We start from the raw sequence: 19,747 nt of genomic DNA, 5'->3' as shown, positions 1-19,747 counted from the left end.
CTTAGGTTACAAGAAAAAGAAAATTAAAATTTACAAATAATTTAATTACTAAGCTCAATTGCAAATATAGACAGTCTTTTGTTAACACCTATTGTCTTTTGTTTTTTTAAATTGAGCGAATTTCAAATTTGTTCCTTTTCTGCTAGTTCTTTGAAGATTAAGATATCTAAAAAAGTTTTTCTATGCCAATTTAATTTGATACACAAAGTCATCTTCTGATATAATATTCAGTCTCAGTTTAACCACCTGTGAGTTAAATCACATACTATAGAGTAGACCATTATTCTATAGTCTGGGGTTAAATGCTTTTAAACATCTTTGCATGCCCACTACTAATTTTTACTTCCAGACCTCGCTTTTTATGAACGAGTATTTCTTAAGATCAATATTTTAATTCTTGTGTGTTTCGCAGGTAAAGTGTTTCCGTCGGAAGACGAGGCTGAAGAAATGTTCAACAACGACTGCCTGGCTGATCTGAAGGCTGGCCGGTGTCAGGTAACCATATAAAGATTTTTACACACAACATTACAAACATAAAACTCCTTTAGACCAACCCAAAGTATAGTAAACCCCTAAACCAGAATAATGGGACATAACTGTTTCGGGTAGCATAACAATTCAATTGACAAATCAATGGTTTGTACAGTATTTATTTGTTAATTTTTTGCAAAGTAAGGTTTGTATTGCATTTTAGAACCCCGCAATTCACATAGATTTCAAATGAAGGCCAGGATTTCAAAACAACTCTAAATATCAGGGCTCCATGGAGGTCTCTCTTTTGTCAAGAACTAAATGTTTGCCACTGTTTATGCTAATATAGATTACTAGTGCACCTGTTGCTTGAATTCGAGCAATTGCAAAGTATTCCAGTCGTGTTTCAAAACGAACAACAGTCATAATTTCCGATTACTTTTAAAAGAGTCAACCCAAAAATAATGTAATCAATCACTCCACTACAGCTATCAAAACTGAAAACGAATTCACTCTGAAAACGAACGCTCACTCCACTCCAGTTATTGAAACTGAAAACAAACTCACTCTTAAAACGAAAGCTTTTTTGTGTATCATATGAACAGCTGTAATTAATACAAATTATTCGTCTGTTAAATAGACAAAATATTTTCTTCATAAGAAATACATTGGGATTTTGATGGCCTGTGGGGCAAAGCCTGAGAATTTTTATTACCGGAATTGGTGAAAGGGGCGTCCACACAAAAAATTTTGACACATCGTTTGTAAAATTCCGTCCATTATTAACCGAGGAGTACTGTTTCGTAGAAATCGCCTTCACTTATAAGGATTTCCTTCCCAAGTGTTCTGGTCAACCTAGGTTCTGGTTGAGTATTACAATTAGGGTGGTTTATACTATACTTCAATTAATATTATACATACAATCTAAATAAAATAGTTAAAAGTTAATTAGAGTCATAATTATTCGATAATTGCACAAGACTAGCTACATTATTTTGGTTCTCGTTGAACCAAATCTAGGAGGGAAGGATACTTTTTACAAAAAGAGTGTATTAGGATAATAATCAAGAAGCAAAAGAGTCAGGAGATCAGAAGGAAAATTAAAATTTTGGGCTTATGAGTAATCGGGGTCTTTTGAGCAGTTTTACAAGGATCAAAGTTTGTTTTTTTCCCCAAGAAATTCTTCTTGACAATATTACTTACTTGAGAGTTTAAGAACAGCCGGCATATTTTAGGGATTGTTATTTTAGCTTTTAGAAGGTTCCAGTTACTTCTCAAGTTTTTTATGAAAAAAATCGTTGCTGTTATTCTAGTCCTTTACATAAAATAACATTGTATTCAGTGTTTCAAAATCTTACAAAATATGTCTTCACATACAATCTCGTGGAACTGAAATTGAACAACCACTCTCTCTTACAGAACCTCAGTGGTTTTCCAAAACAACGTTTTGTAAGTAGAAATACTCATTGCAATGGTAGTTAAAATTCATCATCAAAATGATGATTATTGGGGTAACAACTTCAGTCCCCCTGGTTTTTTATATCTTCAGCACTTTTCTGTTCAAATACTGTTTTTTTCTTAACAACTGATTTATTCTCCTCTAACACTTCATCTGCATGACTAACTGTAACACTGCCTGTCCTCTCAATCTGATAGATTATGTGATTATTCTTGGATCAAAACAATTTTTTTCAACAAATCTTAGAGTTTACAAACATATTACTAAATTACAAACAGCGTCAAATAGTTCACACAAACGTTCAAGGTATAATGATAAGAATACTATGCCTATACTGAGGGGTTAAAATCAATTTAAAAATAAAACACAACGTTTAGGTTAGCAGCAAGTTTAATGGGAAAATGGGGCGGCTATAGCCCAGGCTGGCAAAATATAGTGGTTTTAGCGAATTTCCCTATATGGAAGTAAATATTACAATAGTCGGCACGGTGAGACCTAGGCCCGAGACCGATTTACTTTTTCATTTTGATGTCCCCAGAGGCTTAAAACACTATCCGTTCAAAATGTTTTATAAACATGTGTCCGTGAACGTGATAAATTGTTTAGTCCGACTTTGATGAAATTTGGCTTGAAGGTGGGATGAAATTGAATGAGTTCGCGAACCAGCATGATCGGACTGTAAGAACAACGTTTTATAGGGGGTTTTATGGGGTAAAAATTGGTATTCCCATTTTCAACCATCAAAACAAAAAGTTTTATAATTCCTCTCTAAACTATTTTGAAGAGCTTAAAAAAACTGTCGTACGTTGCTTATTTGTGCATATATTTTGATCAAACTTGGCAAACTTTTCTATTTTATACTAACGTACTAATATTTTACTAAAAAACACACTTCATTACCCTCCCTGTAGCAGCAAACCTAGGTAATCATTAATCCTAATATTATTTTAATTGATTTAAGTAAGAATCAAATCTAATCAGAAAATTAGAAATTCACTTAGTCTGCAGGTTTGCCGGGGCCGGGATATTTTTATTTTTCCGCCAATTGACAATTATGGATGGGAATCAAAAGCTAAGTGGTTCATATCTAAGTTCCACTTGATCTATCTTTGAAGTGTGGAATTTTATGTGAATGTTGAAATATAATGCCTGGGATGGGTCTTGGGTACAGGGAGGTAATTTGAAATAAAATAATTATGCTAATTTTATGTTTTTGAAGGTGACTTTAAGGTTAGAGAATCCAATCTTTAAACGCATGAACTTGTGCATTAATCGGTGACATAGTTCCTTGATGATCTTCTTACCATATATTGCCCTTCATCCTTCTTTTAGGGTCTATAACTTATTTGATATTTCCCTACATTCCTCTTACTTTTTAGACGGGGTCCGTAGGCCATACCTTCAGTATAGATCACCTTCCTACTTCTAGTCGGGTCCAAATTTTTGGTTCTTAAGTCGAAATCGGGTCGGGCCAAAATCTGGTTGCTTTGGAGAGTATGGTTTTTTGAAATATTAACTGTAATGCTACAATTGCTTATAGAATTTTATGAGATGATCCCTTATATTGCGGTGAAATCAAAGACATATGCTGCGGGCACGTTAATATTGTGAACTACTTCCACATTTACATTAATATAGAGAATATCTTTCACAGTCACTGCGACATCACCAATGTCTCCTATGATAGCAGCAAAACCGTGAACACCACCGTCAATTTCTGATCATGCACCTTTATAGATGCTTTCTGTACTTGCAAAAATTAAAAGCTTGGATCGACCCCACTCAGGATTGTTCTGAAAAATATCTCTGTCCCGAACCGACCCCTCAGGACAACTGCTAGCCCAACCCGATCAGAAAATATTCAGGACCCGCAGACAAAAAATCATTAGATTCATTCTCTCTAATAACACCATTTCAGTTTTTATTTATCTATAACAATCACACTTGTGAACATCGTGACATTCTCTCTACTCTTATGCAACCTAAACTATTCTCTTGTTTCCACATTTCTAAATTCACCATAACAGCATAAACGTACTCGAGGATCAATATGAAGATATTTTACATTTTATTCCCTTTTATTGTTAGGGAACAGTCCAAGTTTTGGTCTTGTTAATGTATCAACGACTTTTAACTTCCTTTAACGATAGACAATAATCTGTTCAAAATTAGTGTTATATAAATTTTGTTTGTTTGTTAAACTGGTTCAAACTTAAATTTGTTAAATTACTGTAAGTGATGCAAACCTTAAAATTTTTCCATCTTCTGTAGATGCAATGCTTACAGTATCCAGGGAACTGGTCTAGTGGTAGAGCATGGAAATTTTGGCCCTAAACTCCTGGGTTCAAATCCTGCCAATCACCAACAGATATTATCTAAGTGATAATGCCACAACCTTCTATGCCTAATCTGAAGTAATGTGAAAATGGTTATGGGCTTGTGTTTAGGTAAAAAATGTCTACAGTATACAATGCCAATAGTGTATGTTAAACTAATTTTAACATGTTATACATTGTGACCCTTGGTTGGAATATATAATTGATAAAATATAAGAATTACCTTATCCAACCACAGTTGCTGGTATGACAACTAGTTTTGTTCCTAGAACATCGTCAGGTCATTGTATGCAACCACATCATCAATGTATTAATACATTGTGGTATGTCAAAAGATTCTTTAACACTCTGTCAGAATCACAATTGTAAAAACTAGTCGTGTTTATAAAATTATTAAAATTGAATAAAAAGTTATAAAACTGGTTAAAACTGCAAAGGCTGGCCAGCACTCTCTTATCACTGTCCCTGACTAAATAAAACTGACTGAATCATGAGGTGTCTTCATCTTCATCTCTCCAGTGCCACCTGTATTTCAGTTTGTTTTGTTCTTCTTATTTGATACTTCTTTGATTTGTAGCTTGTATCAAATATAATACAAAGTATATATCATATACTTGTATATGTATCAAATATAATATTTGACTGGAAGGAAGTCTGATAATTTAAAATGTTGAATGGGTTGAGTTTTTTAGCTTTGTAGATGGTGAATTCTTCTTTAACATCAAGCTTAAAACTTTTTGGTAATACTTCCATTATTACCATGTTCTTATCAATAGATGTGTAGTTGTGTAATTCTGATATTAAATGTTCAGCATAACTGCATAGCTGATGTGATCTTTTAGGTATATGTTCTTTAAATCTTTGTTTGAAAGATCTTCCAGTGTGGCCGATGTAGTACTTTGGACAGTCGTCACAGTTAATTCTATAAATGCCTGAATTTTCATAGTTTGTGGCAACAGGTTTAGCGTAAAAAAACTTTTGGAGTGTATTGTTTTCGGAATGTCACATTGTTTCTATTAAATATTTTGGTGATGGCGTTGTTGATTTTTCCATAGTAGGCCTATTGTATTTTAATGTATTTCTTCTCTGACTTTTCTTTGTTGATGTTCATGTTCCGCTTTTTCTTTTGTATTATGGAATCAATCATTTGAGATTAGTAACCGTTTACTCTGGCGATATGCTTGATAGTAAAGTATTCCTTGTTATAAGCTTCTTGGCTCAAAGGGTATGATAATAGTCTGTGGACCATTCAGTGCTGGCCAGCCTTTACAGTTTTAACCAGATTTATCACTTTTTATTCAATTTTAATAATTTGATCAACATGACTAGTTTTTACTATTGTGATTCTGACAGTGTTTTAAAGAATCTTTTGACATAACACAATGTATTAATACATTGATGATGTGGTTGCATACAATGACCTGACGATGTTCTAAGGAACGAAACTAGTTGTCATACCAGCAACTGTGGTTGGATAAGGTAATTCTTCTATTTTATCAATAATTTTAACACTTCATTTGTTGTGATTTGTTGCCAGGTACCCACGGAACCAGACAGAGTTTCTACGTTGATGTACCGCAATTCCCTTTGTCCTCCTCACCTTAAGTCATCATATCCCGCTGAGACACAGTTCCTGCCCATTGACAATCTGCACGAAGACGACATTAAGGTGAATATAACCTCACACACTACACAAGTTAGAACTTGTACACCTATGTAGTCACCTAATTATTGATTGAATAAATATATAGGATGGAGAGGACACAGCTAACTCACCTGATGAAAGGTTGCAGACAAGTCAAAGAACACATAAAATCACACACATAATAATACTTAATATTTCGCCTCTTTCAGAGGCTTCTTCAGAAGTAGGCCTAGATAGTAGTTACAAGAACAACGTAATTATTGATTGGTGAATGTGTTAAATGTTCAGTGTCGTAGTCATTTTAAATCATAACTAAAGATTTTATTTGACTACTTGACAATAGACAACAGACTATAACATGATAATAGCTTTACGATACATAACCAAATGTCACTAATCCAAACCACCTGTTGAGGGAAAATCACAATATTGCAAATAATAATCAAAGATAAAAAGACATGGTGCAATATCTATGAAAGATTTTTTAAGAACACAAACTGATATTTCCTTTTAAAAGTAGATTTTTAGGTGTCGTGTTGATGTACCGAACCTTATTGATTTATCTGTTATCGTTCTGAATATATTAAACCTGTGCGGGACTTTATGTACACCCTCTATGTTTTGAAGTAAAAATAAATAGTTTTTGAAAACATCTTTAAGTTTAAATCAATTGGAAATTTGTCATCCCATTTCTTGTTTTAACAAGGTGTGTAAATAATCTTTCAGGGAAGGGGAAATGGCGATGATACCAAACTTCTCCCAGACAAACGTCGGAAAGATCGTACACAAGTAAGTTTGTCAAATTGTATTATTATGTTTGGTTTGTGTTTGGTGTGTTTAACTTGAATATATTATGACTAATAAGCTTTATGTGTGCTTAACACAGATAAATTTGTATAATGATAAGGTAATAAATTTGTTAATAATGACTGTCCTCTTTTGCAAAATTAGCAGACAAATTTTACAAATTCACAAACATACATCTAATAAATGCCCTTAACTCCAGCTGATTCCTTTTTTAATCTAGGCAAAATAGCTACTTTAGCTTTGCAATGTATGAACTGAAAAAAACTACTATAAGAACACTAGAATATCACTGACTTGTCTTTGCTGTATACTGAACTTCAGATCTGCATTCCATAGATCTTCTTTCAGCCAATGGTCACAGGTAGAGGGAATAGCCTTTTAAAAGATGTAAATGTTGCAACCTCTTCCTGTTTTGAGTTTCCTTCAGCTGTTCATACAGGAATGATTTAAAATTGTTTCAGACAAGTTATAAAAGACCAGGTCCTCCAACTCCTAGTAAAAATGGCGGCAGATCTAATCAACAGGTCTGTACTTGAGGATTGCACAGTTTCAGATTGCATCGCATGCTCTATGCTCTGCACAACTTGTACATAGCATTGTCTTATGAACGTTTTGCATGAAAGACTGCTTTGATTAGTTGCATCCTTCATGACTGATCGTTTAATAAATAACAATTTTTAGTTGCGGCAAGCATGAAAATATTAGAAAACCTTATAGGTTTCTTAGGAGAAATAAGTTAATTTAGTTTCAAGTTTAATGTATTTTGTTTAAGTTTTGTGCATGGCGTGGCAACTGATAATTTTATCTACAATTATTATGGTTAAATATTGAATATTTTCACTTTTCAGCCTAAATATACAGGAGAACTGCTAGTGACCCCCGGGTCCAGCGTAATATTTCAAAAATATTTGTTTTCTAACACTTATTAAGATTTGTTTACTTTCAGCATTTTAATAAATAACTAAAAATTTATTTTTCTGTGAGGTAACATTTTTAACCTGTGTTTTGACTATTATTAGCATGAATGCATGAAATAGATCTTAAAACTTTTAACATAGTTGGCTAAAATATTGATATGATCAAATACACTTACTTGGACTGTATGTGTTACTAACTTGCAATTTGTATTGGTTTATTGTTTACTAGCTGTTGCACTTATGCCACTAACTAACGACATGAATATGTGACTTATATACCGGTTGTCCCATAATACTTCCCCCTTGGTTAATTTTTGAACGTCTCCATATAATCAAACGAGCTTCGATACATGTTACTAGGGTAATGTACTAATGTAAAGTACTTTTTGGTGGTATTTATCCGGCAGAAATAGGACCATGATACTGACGGATTAGTGAAAATGCTAGATTACTGGAATGTTATCAATAAAAACACTTAAAACACGTCTCCGAATATCGCCTGATCGAAAACCGCTATTGCTGCAATCGGGCAAGACGATGATGATGTTTCCGTAATCGTGGGAGTCATTGATAACGTCTAAACATCTGCGGGAGATGTTCATGGTTTTTCCAAGATCGCGCATGACGATGATGACGTTTCCGTGACCGCGGGAGTGAATAAGAATGTTAAAATGGCCGTGGGAGATGATACAATTTTTGCCAGACCACGGAAGATGTTCATGATTTTGCCACGATTGCGCAAGACGACAATGACGTTTCCGTGACCGCGGGAGTAGTATGATGTATAAACGGCCGTGGGAGATGTTAATGATTTTACCGCTATCGCGAAAGTCGATGATGACGTTTCTGTGACTGCGGGAGTGGATGATGATGTCTACACGGCCGCGGGAGATAATCATAATTTTGCCGTGATCGCGGAAGACCTCATCCGTCAAAAGACGTTGTATTACTGGAGTGCCGGAGTGGTGCAGTGCCGGATTAGAGATGGTCTACTGTATTTTGAAAATCTTTGCCCACCCCAAATATTGGTTTTTAAGGTTAACTTTTTAATTTATTTTTTTTTATTTCATCACCCACCTCCAAATAGGGGTTGGTATTAAAAAAAAATCCAAACCCCACCAGCAGCCCCTATTTGGGGGCGGGTGATGAAAATCATGTTAAAAAGTGTGTGACATCACCCTGGTCACACACGTGTAGCACTGAAGGTTATTTGAAAATTTTCAGCCATGAAAAAAAGTTATGGAATGTAAAGTTTCAGTTAAATTAACATCTAACATTTCTTATCATAACTTTTTGAAAATTAGTCCTATCAAAGTCGGATTTGCGACATTAATTTCCTTTTCTAAAGCTCTTTAAAATTATGTGCTACTTGATAGGGGTTGTCATTTAAACATTTTAGTTACCTTCAGCAACCCCTTTTTGGGGGGTGAATTTTTAAAATGCTACCAAAAAGTACTTTCCATTACCGAAAGTAACGTGTATCGAAGCTCGTTTGAATTTATGTAGCCGTTAAAAAATTAACCAGGTGGGGAGTATTATGGGACACCCGGTAGCCTATTTCAAACCTTAAAACCATTAAACTCGTGAAAGAAACATAAACATGAATCAACATGGATCAAGTTTAAAAATTAATGGTCAATATTTATTTGTGTTAGTAAAAATCCATATGGAACTGTGTTGTGTCGTGTGTTGTTCTGGTATTAGTATTCATTTCACCCAATGCAGTTCTGAATATAAATTACTTGTTTCTGATCAGGTTTTCTCCATTGTTGCCAGCTTTGGTGTAAACGGTTGTATAAACAACAATTACGCCAAAAATAACAGCAGTTTTAAAACCATAAGCTACAAAAATCTTAAATTTTGAATCTCAAAACTCAACGGTTTTGAGATTTGAGATTCAGTTTAGTTTGACACATCACCAATGGTTGAGAGTTTCAACACCAATGGTTGGAAGCCGGTTTTTCAGCCCATTGATCTTCCCAAATAAACCCTATTTGAATGTTTTGGTTTCTAGATAATTATAATACATTGTACTCTTGTTGCAGGGAATGGAACTGAGAAGTGTCGTTGGTTCGCCGAGAACTGCACTTCGAGAGGTGAACGATGAGAACCGAAAACCCGGGACTCCCAGTAGACTGTTCTCTAACATATTCTCAGCCAGACAACGTAGAAGTGAGGTGAGTCGAGTTTGTAGTGCAAATTTCAAATCATTGTTGTGAATTTCTAATTATTGTATCAATTTTTAAATATTGTTATAAAGTTTAAACAAATTGTTTATAATATTGGCTACTGTTGATTTTATATTGTTTATATTTCTATTCTTAGTCTATCATTAATTAGGGTTTTAAAAATCTGTCCCATCTTACTTCATAAATCTCTAGTTTTCACTTTGATGTAAATAGTCAAAAATACATTACATAGGCCTATCTTATGATTATACCTTAGAATAGGGTACTTCTGATGTTGTACAGGGTGGCATTAAATGGATTAAGCAGTTTCAATCGTTTAGTAGCTGTGTAGGTGGACACTTCCGGTCTCGATGTCATCATTCAGTCATTCACTAGGACCATTTCAATTCATGTAAGGCCATTTCAGTAGCATCATAGTTTAGACCAAATAACATCCAAGGTTATTCTGTGTGTGCATATATCTAAAAAACAACAAGTCATGGTAGCGTCGCAAGGAGATTTTTGCCAGTGGCTTTTTATTCCACGCAACGACACTGTTCCTATTGCGAACACAAGTCAAACATTTGTTGATCAATGTTGGAAGAAAGCAAAAGCACTGCTCTAAAAACTAAGAAACACGGATGACAAGGTTCAGTAAGAACACCGGAAAATATTGAGTGTACGAGCCGAAGGAAGAGTTGGTTGACCGGAAAATATTGAGTGTACGAGCCGAAGGGAAGAGTTTCAGCAAGACATCAAATGCTGGTGATAATTAGGCTACTCACTGTGCATTTCACAACACATTTTCAGGGTTTTAAAAAATCTGATTCTTGTGATTACCAGCCAACATAATCAACCAACTTCAGGCAATTCTAATTTTATAATTCTTCTCAAGCTAGGGGCCAACAATCCAACAATTTTCATGTAACAGCTTTCTTTGCCGTGGAATGTCTTGTTTTCTGTCTGCTCATCCATCACTTTGACCAACTCTTCCATTTTCCTGTGTTCTATTATCTTCCGAGTTTACTTTCTTCCTACTTGTTGACAATTCTCTTGTGTTTGCACTAGTAAAAATAGCAGTGTCATTGAGCAGAATAAAATACTTCCAAAGAGAAGCTCTTTGATTTGCAATCACTGACAAAACATATGCTTTGGAAACATGCACACACTGCATAACCTCCATGTTGTTTGGTCTAAACTATGAATAGCACCTGAAATTGTATGGTCCACTTTTGACTTTTTGTCTGGTATTCACGATTCATTAAAGGAAACACTTAAATAAAATCCATTTTGTTGTTATGAGAAACATTGCTTGAGCACTCACGCAAATTTTGCAGTAGCAGGTAGGCCCACCGGTATCATACATGAGATTTTGTTTGAAAACTACTCAAATATAAAATGGTTAGGTTTGATTAGAAAGGGCTTATTGCCTGAGAGTTAAAGAGACAAAGGACAGGATATCTTTGAACAAGTATAATGGATGGTGTATTTCAGTTTGTTTGGTACGTATGACTTAACGTCAGCTGGTGTTACCAGGCCCTTTAAGCATAGATGACTGCCAATGCAGACAGGCAAACATAACCTCTAAACTTTAACAGTGATTATCTCAAAACATCAGTTTTTTAGATAAGCTCATTTAGCAGCTACAGCCTCAATAATTGTAGGTATCCCTTCACAAAATGAATTGTAGTGGGGTGCCTACATTTCTTAAGGGTGCGCTCTACCCGTCTGGCGCGCGCAAATGTAAGGGTTTTAGTTCTTCCTGATTGTAGCCCCAATTGTGAACCGATTTAAAAGATCTTGGTGTCATATTTTCCGTCAAATGTTATTGTAGGTTTCCCGTTTTTTAAAATTTTGATAATTTAAAAAATTATGGGCTCAAAGGTTGGTGAAAAATGTAAAAAGAGGCGTTCTTTATCATGAGTTTTAATACATAAAAATAATTTTTAGAGAAAAAATAAAAAACGGGAGACGTGCAATAGATTCTTAAAAACAAGAACCTGGAATTAGTTTACTAAAAAGTTGAATGATAACTATGTAATCACGCAGACTCGAAAGGCTTGCAAGCGCTCTTCAAGGCGCCGTGCAGTGGCGCGGCCATGCGGCCAACGGCTCAACCTGTCGTCGGCTCTCCCACCACAGCCATCGATCGATATTTCCCCTCCTCTCGGTTGATTCTATTCTATCTTTGCGTCGTCGCCGTTTTTACCATACTAGTGTCCCTGTCCCTGCTGCTCGGAGTAATTGTAACAAAAAACCTGCTTGCGTATTAAATAAGTAAATAGATGAGTATACTGTCCTCTTTGTAAACAGTTATACTCAGCCAACGCAACTTGCTTGCACAGATTCAGCTTTAATACTTTACCAAAATATAAGTTTGTTTATTAACGTCGGGTATGAGATTGTTCTAATAACAACCATAATAAAGAGTTTTTTTTAGAAAACCAGTACTCAATAGTACTGTTTTATTAAAACAGCATTTTTAAATTTTTGTAATTAACCCCTCAAAGTTGGGGACTTGAATCTGATACCTCAAATGTTCTAGCTAGACTATTGACCACTCAGCCATTCAACTTCAAGTTAAAAACCACTACAAGTCATAACTCGGGTCTACAAATAAAATACCCTGTCGCAGCAAAACTATTCACAAAGCAAATTTCAACTTGTATGATTAAAGTATTTTTACTAAAATACTTCCAGAAATAAGACAAACTTATTCCTATTTAAATAACATTAGATTTAACGAGTGCTTAGGTGTGCTGCTACGGGGAAGGTAAAAAGTGTTTCTTGACCATACGTCAGTATACTGAAATTAATGAATTTGCCAAATTTTATCAACATACAGTGTATCCATAAACAAGTAAATTAAAACGGTTTTAATTTTCTCCATAAGAATAACATGGTAATTTTTAACAACACTTTTTTCAATTTTCTTCCTGACCGTAGGCATACAACAGCGCTTCAATATACTAAATTACTCTGCACCGAGGGGTTTTAAGTGGCTAAGGCCTTATACTGCTCTACTAGGCTACAACCTCAAAATCCCATCCTCATCCCCAAAACCATGGCGCAGAGCCGTCTGCGCATGCGCGCGCGCGGGAAGATGACAACTGAGGCGACTACCTAGGCGACTACCACGACCACGTGTACCTCACTCGCTTGCACACTTGCACTGATTTTCACCGTGTTTTGAGTGTTTTGGTCTTTATTGTCATTTCTGGTGTGCTTCAAGATGCCCAATCCTAGGATAAGAAAAAAGAAAAAACTTAATTTAAGTGTCAGAAGGTTGAAGAACAAGGGGAGTGAAAGTTTACATCGTTGGCGGGAATTACAGAAAAATAAGGACGAGAATAAATTTCGTTAAAATTCGGTTTGCAAACCGTTTAAAAAAATTTTGATTCATTCTAAAGTTATGAGGGCTTTTTAAAACTTTATTTTTAGCCCATTTTAACATTGTGCATTTACAAACTAAGATCATAATCTCAAAATAGTGCTAGATAAAGATAAGTATACACTACCAGTAATTGTCGACCTATTTTCACTTGGTTATGACTGATGTATTTTTTTCGGCCGCCATCTTGGATCCGCCATTTTGAAATGTGATAAATTATTTTAAATATGAAGGGGGTGTTGTGACCCATCATTTCGAACTACTTTTTTAAGCTGAAGACAATGCCGCAATCCATTTTTTGTTATCAAGTTTTATTTATGAAACATTGAAATTTTTTTGTTAAAAATGTCAATATTTCAAAATCAAAAAATGAAAATGAAAAACGGATCATGGAATTAAGTTCAGCTTAAAAAAGTAGTTCGAAATGATGGGTCACAACGCCCCCTTCATATTTTAAATAATTTATCACATTTCAAAATGGCGGATCCAAGATGGCGGCCGAAAAAAATACATCAGTCATAACCAAGTGAAAATAGGTCGACAATTACTGGTAGTGTATACTTATCTTTATCTAGCACTATTTTGAGATTATGGTCTTAGTTTGTAAATGCACAATGTTAAAATGGGCTAAAAATAAAGTTTTAAAAAGCCCTCATAACTTTAGAATGAATCAAGATTTTTTTAAACAGTTTGCGGCATTGTAATCAGGGTAAAAATTTAGTTCGAAATAATGGGTCACAACCCCACCTTTACATTTGAAAAAAAAATTGCATCCAATATGGCGGATCCAAGATGGCGGCCGGAAATGGCCACCTTGTCAAAATGAAGTACTTACTACCCAACAATGTTTGGAAGTGGTCTGGGATTGATATTTGAAAAAATGTAGAAAAAAATTGTGGGGGGGGGGACAATTAAAACTCACCCTGTATATTATGAATAACATTTTAGTAATTTTTCATTTTACACATGCTTTTAACCTTTTAAATTATATTACAAGTCAAATGTCCACCATCAGCCAAAGAGTTTTCACCAGTGGAGGCAGTAGAACGGAAAATTATAAAGTTCTGCACTAAAAATGAAGAAGGTGATTTGATCCTGAAAAGGCGGCACAGTTACTATTATCAAATCCAGGGACAACTACATATAACTGATAAAAAGTTCTGCTTATTTGTAGTATGGACTCCCCATGGTTTGTCTGTGGAAAAGGTTGTGAAGGATGACGAGTTTTGGATGAAACATATGGAGTCTCAGCTGAGGACATTTTACAACAAATGTATTTTACCGGAACTGGTAGATCCAAGGTATCCTAGGGGACTTCCTGTTAGGGACAGATTTTAAGCCGTCACCAGCCGTTAGGCCTACTGTGTTGGATTTTATTTTGTAATATTTATATAACGTGAATGTACTCAGTATACTAGCTCTTTTTGTAATATTTATTTTTCATTATTAGCTTTGCAATATGCAATATTGTGTACAAATATATTTCTCGTCATTCTACTCTCGTTTTATAGTACCTTTGACTATGAATACAAGTATCCAATAGTCAATTATATTACCGAATTGTTGCCAAAGTCCTCTGGTAATACACCAGATGTTTATTTCCAGATTTACTTTGTATACAAACAAGAGTAAAATTCAACATTTACTGTTCAATATTTATTAGTTACTATAATTACTTATGAATATTTAATTCATAACTAACTATTATACAGTATATATCCATATATAAAGTTTCTGGCATTTAATTATCACAATACACATTAAATAGTCATTACATTACGAAGGATGGGTAACTAAATTTACAAGCGTATGTTGTAGCGTATGTATGTAACAGGTTGCTATGACGTTTTTTGCGAGATAACATTAAAAAGGTAAACAAGACTCGCCACGTATGTTAGGCAACGAATCGTCTAAAAAGTACATTACCGTATAGGACACAGAAAAAGGGAAGAACAATCATATTTATATTATTGAGCATGGATTTTTTCTTTATGTGATAAAAGATACTATAAAAATGAAGTTTTCATATCACCATTGCCTTTTTTGTAAACATTAATTACATAATTATAATCCCCAAGAATGTGTGAGATACCGACTGATTCTGTGCCCATTACGGTGTAGCTACAGTTGGAATGGAGGTTAAATAATAATGAAAATCTTAAACATCAACAAAAGAAAATAAATAATTATAACAGTTGATTTAAAAAAAAAACTTAAGATTACTATAATTTAATGTAGTGATACTTTACAAAGTATAACTAAAGTATTTTATTTTTATTCAATAATGACAAACAAGACTCAATATTTAGGAATGTTTTACTTTTTACTGTATAAGCCTATGGGAGCGATAGCGAACGTCACGTTGCTGCCAGTGAGTGTCGGTGGCAGGGCATGATGGAGGTTTGAGCAGAAGCAAAAGATATGCGGACGCGCGAATAACAACCTGGTTGCGCTTGCGCGTGTGTGCGTCGGGAGCTCCGCAGGGCACTGCACTGCCTAGCGGGGAGCGGCAGTCAACTCGCGTCGCGAACCTCCTAGCTCCTCCCACCCCTTCCCCTCCAACTGGGTTGAACCGACACGGCGCAGTCTGGCGGACACTTCGAACATCGTTCTGAGATTTCCGAGCTGAGGTAGAGCCCACCCTTAATGTAAGCCTGCTTATCCTGACATATGTCTCCATAAAAGATAAAAAACTGTCATAGACAATCACTTTTCTTTTTTAAGTAATTTGTGTTTGCTGTATTAAACCACTCTCAATAAAATAACTGCCAAGAAGTTGATTTAGGTAAGGAAAATAAGCTGGTAGGAATTTATTCCTAATTTAAAAATAATATGACTTGCTTTAAACCTATTAACTCTGTCTGTATATATAAATGTGCAAAATTTTTTTCAGAACATACAATCCACCCCGGACAGACGAAGGCTGAGTTTTTTTGGTAAACTTGTCAAAAAAGAACCATCTGAGTAAACCTCAGTGCTCTCATGTTGTTTTACCTTTTAAGCCATTATCCAAATTAGCATAGACATTTAAAATTGAAAAGAACGTGTATTGTTTTATAAAATTGTTGTGATTATGTAAACTTGCAAACCACATTGTATGCGATTGTGTTCTGTATATGATATAATAAAATTTATTGTAATTATTGTATGTTGTTCATTCTAAAAGAATATGTTAAGTGAAATATGATATATTTTATAACTTAGTGTAGTAAAATTGTAAATATTGTAATCAATTTGTTTTAAATATGTGATGACATGTTTTAAAATATCTTTTTACAACTTTATGCTGAAATAAATTTTTAAAAAATTTTTGAAATGGTCTTTGTTTTTTTTATTTCTGTAGTTCCCTAAAAAGTAAAGTAGTCTAGGCTCATACCATGATGAAAATTATAAGACTTATTCCCTTCAAGGAAACATTTAGAAGTAGTTTTCTTACTAAAGTATTTTTTATATACAGTAGAACCTCTTTAATCCGAACCCTTGTAATCCGAACGTCCACTAATCCGAACGCTTCGTTGCTGTACTCTATACACAGTACAGTAGTTCTTTATTGTATACTGTATTTATTGATATACGCACCGTAATTATTTCAATTGTAATGTACACTACTGTTTATTCCCTATGTTCTCTACTGTATTATATAAACACTGTATTTTACTTTATAAAGCATTTTTCACTTTTCCCTAGCTATTGTTATGTAAAAACAACAATATGTTCTGTAATCCGAACTATTCAATAGTCCGAACTACCCCCGGTCCCAATTGGTTCGGATTAAAGAGGTTCTACTGTATATTTTTATAACTGTTTATTTACTTGATGTTTGTAATATTTATTTAGGAGGTCATAAACAAATCTAAACAGTTAATCAGTCTTGTTGGAAGATCAGAAAATTTCTTGAATTTAAAGGAGAAATATTGAAAACAGGAGGAGAATACAATTTAAAAAATAATAATTTAAAACTTTGCTCACTAGTTGCACAAAAATGACTATTTTAACCAAAGTACAAACATTCTGTTTCTTTAAAGTAGGTTTTTGGTTTGCTTGAATATTGTTTTTCTCAAACAGTTTTAGAATAAATGTATCAGCAAACTGACTTAAACTTTCTCCAATCAGCTTGTCAACAACACTAACCACTAATCATGGGAGTAACTATGATATTTTATAGGGATAATCACAAAAAATATTCAACTTTTGTACCCTATTTTTACAGGATTGGGGTTAGAGGTAAAAGGAACATAACATTTTTAACAAAATCGTTTTTAAACTGCTTTTGTAAAAATCTGATTTTTCTGTTATTTTATAGGAAAATCACCATTGAAAACTACATTTAAAAAATAGAATAAAACTGGGGATATCATTTATTAGAACCCACATTCGAAATTTCATCAAAATCGTACCACAGGTGTAGTCTGTAGCTCTGTCGCATCCACAGACATCACTTCAACAGACTTTTTGGGGTTCAGGGGGGCCCAAAACTTGAAAAACTGAAAATGTTTATCCATATAGTCCAGAGGGAGAAAGTAAAAACTAAAGATTGTTCTCGGTTTATGGAGTGAGGTTGAATTCATTTTCATTGTATTCACTTGAGTGGGTAAATTAATTTCAGGATTGTAAGATGTTAATTTTCATGTATATTAATGCACAATCTTGGGGTGCTATTTTTGGGAATTCTCATTCATAGAATTGATTGCTTCTAGTAATTAATGCTAAGGATAGGCTACATATATATAGTACAGCATGAGGAAACTGGAAACTTTTGCATAAAACAAAAAATTATAATTTTGTATTACCTTCTATATTAAAATTACTTTAAATAGAGTTTTGATTTTGGTTTCTTCACAAACTTCATAATATATACTACGAACACTTGTAATTATGATCACTCTAGTTTCATTAAGGGTATTTTCCCTATAGACTAACATTTCTTTCAACTGATTAAAGATTTTAGAGATTTTTTATGTATTGACCGTTATTTAACTAAACTGATTATACAAAACATGTTTATAAATAAATTTTAAAAAAATAGGAAAATAAAACAATCTAATTACCTACAGAAGTAAATGTTTTTATATTGATTTAATAATTATTTGTTGAGCAGAAACGATAATCTTACTTTGACTGATTACTTGAACAAAATTTACACAGTACAACTGTGACATTTAACTACCGGTATATAAGCTTTAGTAAAGTACTAGTATTCAATTCTCTGTTCAGATATAGGATTATTTAATTACATTAAAATTCAAACATATATAAATCGTAGCATAAATTTAACAACCACTTCTCCACCCAAGGGACCCAGGTTTGAAGAAAATGTTTCTGAATATTAATTATGTTTAAAGGCTTAAAACGTTGTCTAGTAAAGGGGTTAGCAAAATGGAATGAACAGCAGTGTAGAAGGAGAGGGTTTCAATTAACTACAGATAAATTGCTTGTAAAACCAAATTATTTTGAGTTAATTTCAACAAGACTTGTTTTTGACTGTTGTGGTGTGTGTATGTATAGCAGTACCCAAAAAATTATATTAAATTATTCAAAGGAGAAGAATACTGTATGAGATTTTTACAACTTCACTCAGCTTAATTTTTCCATTTGAACACCTATTATCATTTTCTATTCACACATTTTATTATAAATCTTTTGTTTGCGCATGTTTTTTGGGTTATAAATTAATTATTCTACCCATGGGAGTTTCTTTGTTAAATAATTGCAAGCTGTGCTGAAAACCACTATTTTGACAAAAACATACCTCCAGCATGTATTTATTGAGTTATTATATTTCAATTCACTACCTATATTTGACAAACCATCTTACTAAAGTGTGTATATAACCAAATTTAATTAGTATTGTTAAGTATGACTCCATATTTACGACTTTAATTGTATGACTTAATTTATGATGGTTAATCCTATGGTTTTGGCTTATCAAAATTGCTTATCAATAATTTGGTGCTGGTCTCTTTGGCTTCTCTATAATTATATTTCTGCTTGATTGAAGACAGAGATCAAAGAAACATAAATTAAGATGAAGCTGAGCAAGTAATTAAGACTCTTCTCTATAACCAAAGTGTTCAGTGAACCTGATGTGAACATCAACAATATGACAGAGGGTGTCATAAACGAATATGTGTTATCTGCCACCAGTGTCATTTGCCACCACTCTAGGATTTGTGTCATTTGCCACCACTTTATACCTGGCTGGGTGAGTCATCAGCCCCAACCCTAGTCCTTGGGTCATCACCCCTCGAGGCACCTGCCGATGGACCAGGAAATACCTAAGATTGTGTGAATTGATCAAAGTGATATCACCCTGTCCTGCAACATTTTATGGGTAAAAATTCTAACACTATAGGAGTAAAGAAATACAATACGGAAACGCTCATTCTTATCTGTGGTTTTGTAGTGTTACGCTGTGGTTTTGTAGTGTTACGGCATAGTCAGTGCTGTTCTAACCAAGTTTTAGCCTACATTGTAGGCTACAGTAGCATAATTTAAGTATAGACATTTTGTTTGATTTGCTTAATAGTTATAGTTGTTTTTCCACTTCATTTGT

The 19,747-nt window shown here is 34.0% G+C and overlaps 1 protein-coding gene across 6 annotated transcripts in view; it reads left to right on the top strand.

The window, feature by feature from the left end:
* Nucleotides 1–16,384, top strand: part of LOC128985654 (flagellar attachment zone protein 1-like) — a 53,357-nt gene extending 36,973 nt beyond the window's left edge. For 2 of the 6 annotated variants that reach the window (XM_054405399.1, XM_054405398.1), the window contains exons 9-14: nucleotides 413–495; nucleotides 5,804–5,935; nucleotides 6,638–6,700; nucleotides 7,180–7,242; nucleotides 9,681–9,812; nucleotides 16,088–16,377. In XM_054405399.1, the coding sequence (XP_054261374.1) occupies nucleotides 413–495; nucleotides 5,804–5,935; nucleotides 6,638–6,700; nucleotides 7,180–7,242; nucleotides 9,681–9,812; nucleotides 16,088–16,162 (548 nt within the window). In that variant the 3' untranslated portion in view covers nucleotides 16,163–16,377. Of the gene's footprint in view, nucleotides 1–412; nucleotides 496–5,803; nucleotides 5,936–6,637; nucleotides 6,701–7,179; nucleotides 7,243–9,680; nucleotides 9,813–16,087 lie in introns of all 6 variants that reach the window. The other 4 variants (XM_054405403.1, XM_054405401.1, XM_054405400.1 and 1 more) reach the window with 3 other exon arrangements.
* Nucleotides 16,385–19,747: the final 3,363 nt, after the last annotated feature.

Source organism: Macrosteles quadrilineatus, unplaced genomic scaffold (assembly GCF_028750875.1).
Source record: "Macrosteles quadrilineatus isolate MER2022 unplaced genomic scaffold, UCM_ALF_1.0 Scaffold_2__2_contigs__length_208266976, whole genome shotgun sequence".
Lineage (NCBI taxonomy): Eukaryota > Metazoa > Arthropoda > Insecta > Hemiptera > Cicadellidae > Macrosteles > Macrosteles quadrilineatus.
The sequence above is the reverse complement of the archived record's forward strand: the minus strand, read 5'-3'. Positions and strand labels throughout refer to the sequence as shown.